Raw genomic sequence first — 10,663 nt, forward strand, 5'->3', positions numbered from 1 at the left:
ATATATATATATATATATATATATATATATATATATATATTTAAACTGGAAAACAAAACATTATAATGACCACATGGAAACGCCACGTTTAAAGATATCATTGTTGAATTTAAAACAAATAAAAGCATAGGCCCTATAGCGTATTCTATTGAAAATTAAAACTTAAAAGGTAAAATACTGAAAAACAACAATGCTGCAGGAAACAATGGCTGGATCTCGGTAGAGATACAAAAATGATAAGCAACAGCTAAAAAGTAAATGCAAGTAAACAGCCAGAAATAGAACCAGAGCTTTTGGACAACATTAGTCCTTCCTCAGTGGCGAGTGAATGAGGGCTGAAAAAGCCAGATAGTATAAAGTGAGAATTTCATGCAAGCATGATTAGAAAAAATATAAGATATATAAAATTTTAACTGTTTTGAAATTTTGATAGACTAATATAATCTTGCAGTCGCTGTTTCAGATAAGATAGTATAATACTGTACATATTCCAAGTATCGAAATGCACGCCATCGTGTCAGGATTCAATACTTCAACATTAATTATGTCATCATCAGGATGATGATTATGATGATGATATTCCTGATGATGAAATAATTAATGTCGAAATACAGTATTGGAGTATGTATTATACTATCTTATCTGAGATTAATCAGTGGACCTTTCGGTTTCTGTTTCAGATGATCTTTTGTACTAAAGTGATCCACTAATATGATCTCATATAGTAGCTGGGGTGGGGTACAGTTCATTATACTGTTCGAGATTTCTTTTTTCATTCTTGCAGATTGTATTAAAACTTTGAATAGGATATTTAAAAGGTTAAAATTGGTTATTTACTTCCAATGAAACATACATAAAAAGGTTTTACTGATCGTAATAAGGCCGACACCGAAAAGTTCCTCATCAAGTTATTTTGTGTTATGTGGTGCAGTGTGTATGGCGTTAGTCTTTCAATCGAAAGGTCGGAGGTTCGAGACCAATTCTCGTCACACTTGGGCAAGACACTTTATCTGCATTTGCCTCTCCTCACCCAGGAGTATAAATGGGTACCTAGTAGGAGGTGAATGATTCGGAATGAAATTAGTAGTGCTGATTACACGCATAATTAAGAATACTTCCCCAGGGAGGGGAGGAGGCTGCACATTGTGTATGATTGATTCTGTATCCAATGACCAGGGTTAAAAGCGCTGAGACTCTAGTGAAGAGCACTTATAAATGCTAAAATTATTGTTAAAATCTCACTGACACTTTCATTAGGTAAGTGTTCCAGACACCGAATACAATTTTCAGTGCAGTCTAACCTTAGTCATATAAATTAGGAACTCATTACCTAAATTAATAAATCTTGACAAAATTAAGTATCATATCATATATGTCACTTAAAATGCATATAGATAACACATTAACACTTTTTTAAAATTTGTATTGCACAATATAAAACATTAGGTTTATATACCTTAATTACTTTCATACAATTGCTCTACCCCATCATTGACAGACAAATCCATTTTTTAAGAAAATAACACATACCTGTACTGTACAACAATATTTCTTTACATGTACAAATTAACAACAGACTTTTCATTATATATTAACTATAAATTGACAAAAATAATTCATCAGGAAACATTGAATACATATTATTAACAAAAGCCTTTCCATATACTGTAAAGTAACTATAAATTGACAATAAATACTGTATCTTGTACAGTATTAGGAAACATTTAGATGGGAATGAAAGTTATGTTTTTGTGTAGATATTTTATGTTTTTAATAGACTGACTGATACTTTGAATTGAAAGTATAGAGCTGCAGTCAAAAAAGAATACAAGGTATTTTCATTTATCCCAAAGTATTGATCATAATAAGAAAACAGAATGTATTTATCTTGTCTGTCCTCTTCTTATGATTCAAAATATTTTTTAAAATTAAACAAAAATTATTGTATTCAGGTATGAGCAAATTGGAAAAAAAAAATTACTGAGCACTGAGTATAAACTGAAAGTTATTCAGCCACCAGTAAAACAGAAAGTGATTGGCCCTGAGTATGAACTCAACATTATTGAGGAACGAGTATAAACTGAAAGTTATTCAGCCATCAGTATAATAAACAGAAAGTGGTCCTGTGTATGAATTTAACATTATTGAGGACATAAAATGAACTGAAAGTTATTCAGCAGCCAATACAAACAGAAATGTAATGTCTCTGAGTATGAACTCAACATTTCAGTCAGTTTAAAGAGGAATTTACTGCACTTTTCAGTATGAAAAGACCTTAATTACATTCAAATACATTAATGAATGACCTACTTTTATACTAAATTATTGATCAAATTTTGTATTTTGTAATTAAATTATTTAATTTTTTCAAATGTAATAATTATTATTATAATATTTTTATAATGTACACAATAATGAATAACCTTTTTTCATACAAAATTTTTGATGTAACTTTATATTTTTGATAGTTATTTTTTCGTCATTTTGCACTTGTGTAATCTTGTTAAGCATTTGGCAAAGGAAGATGAATTACCTTTGGTACTTTTATGAGAACAATAAAGTTATCTATCTATCTATGAACTAAATATTAATAGGATTGATTATGAACAGAAAGTTACTAAACTACCAGTATAACAGAAGTTTACTGCTGTGAGTATGAAGAGAAACCTATTCAGCCCTCAGTGTGAACAGAAACTTATTTTATCCATGCCGAAAGCATTCTAGTATATTGAAAGAATCTGTTTGATAGGGGAAAAGATCAGTGTATGAATATTTATGTTCTATACTATTTATTCATTTCTTATCTACTGTACTCTACCCTCCTTTACAGGCCAGCCAGAAGTGTTGCATGTTTCGTAGGCCTATGAATTCTTTCACATAGGCCTACATTATGTATTGCATTTATCTTTATTTTTCACAATCTCTGAGCAAAATGAATTTTAATATACTGACTTAATAAATAATAAATTTAAGCATAGGTTTAATCCCACTTATATGTTATCTGAATATTTGTCATTTTTAAAGATATACTTACTATCTTAAATCATGTATTAATCATATAATGATCATGTGTAGTTAAAAAAAATTATTCTGCACTACACCTGAATGCTTTCGTTTGTTAGATTAAAAATTCATGGCGCTAGCACCAGCTATAGCTTGTATTGTTGATTTTATTAATAGTCCAAGGATTTGAGTCGTTAATCAGGCTCATTGCGACCAGGGCTTGACTTCTGTAATTTCGAAAGATGTGGCTTACTTGATACCTAAAAATAGATGAAAAGGAATTAAATCAGAACTCCAAAATTAACATTTCTTGTAAACCTAGATCTGGTTATGTTGTAACGGAAGTAATTCACAGTTTCTTCTTTTCTTCCAGTATAATTAATTTATTAACTACAGCAGTCACCCTATAGGGTGCATAACTCTGCCCTGAGTATGTATATCGAACTGCCCTGCGTATGTATATCGAACAATACGCAGGCCATATACAATGGACGATTCCAATATTTCTGGCCCTGAGCCTGAATACAGAGCAATCCGCAGGCCGTGTGGAGTTACTTAAATACTGTATTCACTATGCCAGGGAATGCTTGCACTCAGGGCTGAAACAGCTTGAGCCACTTCACAGTCTGTCAACAATGCAAGTTGTGGTATCTAAAGCATGGCTGGCCGAGATTGGTAAGTGTGTGGTCCTGATCACAAGTTTAACAACCAGAATAGAATCCACCTTCCCCTGTTCTGGTTGGTTAATTATTAACTTTGATTGACATTCAGGAAATGTCCATGGAGACTGTGACTAATTAAAAGACATGAGATGATTGGACAATTGGTCCAAGAATGAAGTTCCAACAATAATTTAAAATACTTATGCTAAATTATCATTGCATACAAACCTCAGAAACAGGAACAGGTCGCATCAAGTTAAAGTCTAAAATTGGCACAATTGATGGGCGTCCATGAGCACACTGGAACGGTAGAGCACATTTTGCTAGTTCATCTACCAGTTTCTGGCACTCTGCCATATCCAACATATCACCAAACTTGATAGCACCTAATATGTATACAATATAAAATGTACATACATTTTAATATGAAAAGCACTAAATGTTCCTAACCCACATCCAGCAGCTATTTGAGTTTGGCAGATAGATGTTGTGGCAGTCTATTTTATTGATTGAGAGAATTACCCTGACAGTCCTATTAAAGTTAAACTGTAACAAAATTGGCATTGGCATGCTTTAAGTATTTACCAAATTCAAAAGATAAGGGCTCACTGTATTGCTAAAATTTTCTGAAAGTGATGATCTTAATATGGAGGTTAAATTACCATGACATGCTTGAGAGTTGAGCACTTTGATAATTGTCTGAGGCAAGGTCGCACATGCTCCTGATGTCTCCACCCACAAGGTTAATTGTTCATTTACCAATGACTAGATAAAGATAGAATTATGTAAATTAAATTAAAAACTGTATAAAACAATCTTAAAATTTCATCATCAGTAAAAAAACACAATATATAGGTCCAACAGGCAGCAAAACTGAAATGTTAATATCAAAGTGTAATTTAAAATCAATGTCTAGTTTATGAAAACATCTCAATTCTGCTATTGGTATGACAGCATAAAAAATAAAGACATGATTGAAATGCAGTTTGTATCAGTGTTGTTAATACATGGTGTTCATAGTCAATTCAACCATAGAAATATTCTTATTAAAACACATTTAAAAAAAAAAAAAACTTAAAAAAAAAAACCTGTCAGGGAGAGCAGCCCCCCCACCCCGGAGGGAAAAAGCACAATTCGTCTTGGAGAAAAAAGGTTCTATGTATTTTCTACAATTAAAATTGGTTAAATAAGCCTTTTGAAACGCCTAAATTGTCAAAACTTTTGGGTGCTTCTCCCTTGGGCCACCTTTGCAAAACTTTTAATGGAAGCTCGACCACACCCACTTTGCTTTCGTCTGGGAAAACTTACGCCTCGTTGGGGGAATCGCCCCCCTCCCCATCAGGGACCATGGTCCCTCGTCGGGCAAGTCCTGGTGCCACCCCTGATATTAATGTTATGTGCTACTCACTTACCTATTCTGAAAATGTTGTGCACCCCGCTTGAAAAATTCTGGATCCGCCCCTGCTACTTACCTCGACAACTGCGGCTGTTACTGGTTTTCGTCCGTGTTTCATTTCACTCACGTCATGTTCAACGAAACAAGCTGGTACACTAGTCACTTCCACAGCATTTTCAACACAATCCATTTGTAGGCCCATCCTCTTAAACCTATCATGGAAGCCAACAATCAGTCTCATCTCTTTGGAGGCGAATGTCATGGTTATTGGTGGATGCAACTTTGATGATTTAATTCTAACCTTGGAAAATCCCTCATTTAATCCATCTTCACTATTGTCAATAGCATCTGATAAATTAAAACAATATTAATGATAAAAAGAAATTTTAAACAATAAGGTAAATTACTGATCCTTGTGAATTCCTAATCCAGCTATCGATGATGTTTCAATATACTGTACAGTACTTCGCCTATTGGTTTAACAATTTAAATAGCAGCACCAGAATCCCAGTGAGTTATGAGGCTGCTCAAATCACTACCTATTATATAACAAAACAAGAGAAACAATATGTTGTATTAACAAATTTACATGTTTTAGGCAGGCCTGGAAAAAAATTGTGCTTCCAACCATGAAAATTATCTTTAAAAAAATCCTCCAGAACCAAATGTTATCTGTATTATATAGCCTGAAAGTGCTCGTCTGGTAAAAAAAAAAAAAAAAAATCTATTATATTTCCACTTTCTTTGTTGTCAACATGAATTTTGTTAAAAAGGTATCAGTTTGCTAGAAAAACCAATATGAAACATCATGTGTTGCATATAAAAGATGGAATGCTTTCATTCAAAAACCTGGTGGCCATCAGTGAGCATGCTAATCTATGTTTCCAACTTGTCAAGTATGTGACTTTAATCAATTAAAAGTGTGGCTTGGAAACTACATACCTGTTTTTATAATTTCTGAGGGATTTTTCCACTTGCACTCAATATCTACTTCCAGCTCATTCAAATGATCATCAACCATATTTTCTAAGGATACTGTGGTAGATTTTTTTTCAGCGAAACTTTCATCCACATCTTTCACTGCAATTCCATGTGGGTTAAAACTCTGTCGCTGCTTCTTGGTTCTTGGGAGAAATGGTGTTGCATTGCATGATAGGAATGGATGTGCCCTTTTCTTTCTATCTGAAAGTACATATGAAACAAAAGGTGTTTTAAATTACAATTACTATTTAAAACAATTTAAATGAAATTGGTTAAGACTATAAAACACCCCAAATTGTATAATACGTATCTAATGCAGATCCAAAGATATAGCACAAACAACCACTTACCTATTAACTAGAGGTTGAAAGTACCCACAACAGAAAACAAGTTGATTACAGAAAAAAAAAAGATAATCAGGTTTTGAGATCAAGAATCCAATGCTGACCTATGGGTTTTAAAAATTCTAAATAGTAAATATTATACTGATTATACCTTTTGATACGGAGCAGCTAGTGCCATCCTGACAGTCAGACCTGTCATCTTCCTCAATTTGGATTGGTTCCACAAATTGACTGTTACCAGTGAATTTATTCACATAGACATTTTTTCCAAGTCTATGATCATAATGGCACAACCACCCATTAATATCATTCTCTGTAATCACTGCATCTGGTAGATTCTGGTAGTGGGATGAAGAATCTGAAGGTGAGGGAAGAAATTCTGTACATGATGTCAAAGAAATTTCACAAGGCTGTTTTTCTGTAACTGGTTCTTTTTCAGAAGAGTTCAAATTGTCTGTAGGTAAAGATGGATTAGTAAGATCTGAATCAAGTGCAGACTTAATTGTAGAATCGAGGAGATATTGCTCTATTCCAGTTTCAGAATTTGGTCCAAAACTTGTTTCCTCCTCTTCTACATGGAAGTTTCTCTTTAAAACATCACTGTCTTTCTGATGAGCATTATTATCACACTTGTTTTTGGAATTTCTGCTACACTGTGACAGATTTTCAACAAGTACTGGTTTTCCAGATATGTTTTCACTGTTATCTGCAATTTTGTAACTTTCAGCATCAACTGAAAGATCTACAAAATCTAGCCCAGCCTCATTATCACTAGAATCAAAACTAGATAATTGTATATCCTCTGCAGTATCCTCAATGGAGTGACCACTTGAAACAATGACATTGTTCTCACATGAAAAAGAGTCATCATCTGAAGGCATAGAGCCTTGTTGCAATCTCACATTAATAACATCAAAAATAACATCATGTATGTGATCTTCACATTTTTCCTTGGGAGTTGATTTGGAGTTTGGCTTCAATATTACCTTGGCATTATTAACTTGGTTGGTTGTAGAATTAATGGCTTGCATTTCTATATTTCTGTTGAAAGAAGACAGGGCTACCATTGTATCTTCTTTATCACCTATAGTTTTTGATAGAACAGCTGGAACCTGATGGAAGTATGCAAGCTTATATCTTTGCTTATCAGTATCACAACCTTCCTTTTGTTGTTTTAGTTTATGTGCCAGCATTGATTGCACTGAGCCAGTTCTGCATTCACTCTTCTTAAATATCTGCAATGAATTTGTATAATTCTTTAGATGGTTGGTAGATGGTTTTTGCCTTTTTTGCAAGAAATTTGTTGAATCATCACACAAGTTTTTGTCTTCCATACTCTCTTGACTGTCTGCATCCAATTTCTCAAGATCTTCTAGAAGATCTTTACCACTTACTTTGTGAAACGTTCGCCTATGAAGTTCAGCATGGGAACATTTGCATTGATGACAGTATTGGTTTTTAAGTTTTGCATCATCATTTTTTATGGATGTACAATGGTTACTGTTTGATGCATAGGATATATCTTTAAAGCCTTCTGGATGAATATCAGATGTGACATTTATTTTAGAGCAATCACTGTCACTAACATTAGACATTTTCCTTAAACTCATTGAAACTATAGAATTTTCAGACTCACTGGATAGCATTCTTTGTTTTCTGTCAAATAGCAAATTTGTTCCACATGGAACAATTGAATTACTCAACATATGATCAACAGTTTGTTCTGGTGACTTAGTAGAATTCTGATGACAGTCTTCTTCAAGGAATTCAAGTTCGTCAACCATCTCTTGGCCATTTACTTTCACAGATAACATACGATTTTGTGTCATTTGCATGTTAGTAGCAGTTTGCTTGTCTGTATCATCAGTAAAATCATTTCCTGCACATCTTTCTTCAGCTTCAATAGATTCAGTTGTTTCAGATGCACCTGGTGTAGAATCACTGTTGGGGCACACTTCAGTCACATCTAATGTGATTGAAGACTTACCATCATTTTGGATATTGCTTTTAAGCTCCAATGAAACTTTTTTCATATTTTCACCTGGTTTGTCCAGTGATATAGGTGTATCAGAATCTAAAATATCTTTAATGTGACATTGCTGTTTTTCAAAGGTGGATGGCCTTTTCACTATCAAAGAATGCAGTGTACTGGTGCAGGAGGAAGTGGAGATTGCTTGCCCATACCGATCTACACTGATGTCTTTATGTAAATCACTGTTTGCACTGGGTAATAATAGATCATCTTGTTTCTTTAACTGTATCTCTGTTGTGATGTTATCTATTGGCATTGTGAGGTTTTCCCTGAATAAGAAGTCATTTACAAGTTCTGTGCAACATCCAATAATCTTCTCCCATTCTTTAAACTCAACTAGTGTCTTCCGTGGATCAAGGGTAATTTCATAATCTGCCAGTGGGCAACTGATGTTCAGTACAAAAATTCCAAATTGATCTGTTGCCTTGCCAGGACTATTAGCATTAATCTGATTATATGTACTTTGGATTGTTTCAGAGGTTTGCCACAGTTTTTTTCTGGCTATTAGTGATTTACTCAGTAATGTATTCACCAACTTGTGGAGCTTTGTTTTAAGTAGCAATCGGCTATTAATATACATGAACTGAAGGCTTTTGTTATGGTGTCCATCAGTCCCAATAAAACCCTCAATGCTGAAGTCTTCATTGCAATATTTGATTTCTTTCAGACAAGCAGCTTTTTTATCACCAAATAGAGAAGCAAAACTCCTTCCAATTGAACCAGTTTTCCTTGTCTGCAGTATAATGCTATTGGAGGAATCATCTCGAAGAGAAAATGAGATTTTTGGATGAATTAAAGCGATTGCAGCCAGTCTATGTCGAATTGATTCAAGCTCAAGTGATTCATTAATTCGCTTTTGACGGACAGGTAGATTGTGAAAGAGACTATGAACAGTAACAGTTGTTCCCTGACTTGGTCTGTCGTTTTTCTTTTGAAAAACCTGAGTGGGACTCGAATTACTAAATATCTTACAAAAGGTATTTAATGATGCTTTTTCCCTTGATTCTATTTCCAGTATGCTGGAGAGATCTTTAAGACTGGCAATTGCTTCACCGCGGAAACCAAATTTCTCTAATCTTTCAAGATCACTTAGTTCATTGCATTTACTTGTTGCATATCTTTCACCAATGATGGATAGTTGATCTTTAGTGAGGCCACAACCATTGTCCACAACCTGAAATCGCAGTATACTAATATTGGTTCTGACTGCAATACAACTAGCACCAGCATCAATACTGTTGGTTACCAATTCATCAATACATTGGGTTATAGAGTCAATGGCAATACCAGATCGAAGTCTACTGACGATACTCTTTTGTAAGTGCTCAATCCCTGGGCTTGCAGCTTCCATGATGTTATACAGCACTTCACTCAACCAATTATGACATCTACTGTAAAACACAAAGATATGATGATAAACTATTGTTTAAATTACAGTTACAGTAGCTGAGCCTAGTATGACAATGACTGACTTAAAAAAAATTATAATAATCCAAAGACAGACATATAATTGAGGTTCCATACATGTGCAACTGCTTGTTTTTAACTCTGATTGTAATGACCATCATTCATAATCTCTCATAGAAGAAATAGACTAATTTTATGAATATAGGTAATCAGTTCTATCTGTAGGTCATCACTCATATCATTACCAGGAATTAATTCATGGTTTCAAAAAAAGCATTTCTGCTTCACTTACAGAATTTGTTGCTCCATATTATCTCTTTTTCATTTAGTATTATAATCAACAGATGCTTCATTGTTATTCAACATAAACCATGAATTTTCTTGGCTTTTAAAAGCAATGGAATTTGTGACAAAATTGTCATTGTCATAAAATTGGGGTACAATCTATTACAAATATATTTAAGGAACATCTTGACAAAATACTCCATGTTACTGTACATATATCTCAGGGTTCTCCCCAGGATTTTTTTAAGCTGTAATGGGAAAAGATGAAACGTCATATATTTTGCACGGCGCGCGATATAAGCTGAAATAAGATAACATGCGGCATCACCTTTTGCGCGCAACGCCATGTTTTCCAGGCAAAACACACACACACACACACACACACACACATACATGTGAAGTAGCTATAACCGATGACATTGAAAACATACGCTACAAGTGGTGACATAGTTAATCTTCGTTTTTTTATGTTAAAAATGTGTGTAATGCTATATCTGTGAGTAAGCAAGGGATGTTTAGCAACAGCCCTAACATTGAGTAGGCCATTGCATAA

The 10,663-nt window shown here is 34.0% G+C and overlaps 1 protein-coding gene across 1 annotated transcript in view; it reads right to left on the bottom strand.

Annotated features, from left to right (window-relative positions):
• Window positions 1-1,406: 1,406 nt before the first annotated feature.
• LOC117106661 (DNA mismatch repair protein Mlh3-like) overlaps window positions 1,407-10,663 on the bottom strand; it is a 15,010-nt gene continuing 5,753 nt past the window's right edge. The window contains exons 9-15 of the mRNA XM_033248062.1: window positions 6,538-9,809; window positions 6,004-6,243; window positions 5,550-5,600; window positions 5,138-5,409; window positions 4,328-4,430; window positions 3,894-4,051; window positions 1,407-3,263 (exon numbers count right to left, since the gene is read on the bottom strand). Coding sequence (XP_033103953.1) covers window positions 3,198-3,263; window positions 3,894-4,051; window positions 4,328-4,430; window positions 5,138-5,409; window positions 5,550-5,600; window positions 6,004-6,243; window positions 6,538-9,769 — 4,122 coding nt within the window. The 5' untranslated portion in view covers window positions 9,770-9,809 and the 3' untranslated portion in view covers window positions 1,407-3,197. The remainder of the gene's footprint in view (window positions 3,264-3,893; window positions 4,052-4,327; window positions 4,431-5,137; window positions 5,410-5,549; window positions 5,601-6,003; window positions 6,244-6,537; window positions 9,810-10,663) is intronic.

Source organism: Anneissia japonica, unplaced genomic scaffold (genome assembly GCF_011630105.1).
Source record: "Anneissia japonica isolate Jap-2015-1 unplaced genomic scaffold, ASM1163010v1 scaffold288118_len230876_cov182, whole genome shotgun sequence".
NCBI classification, from domain to species: Eukaryota; Metazoa; Echinodermata; class Crinoidea; order Comatulida; family Comatulidae; genus Anneissia; species Anneissia japonica.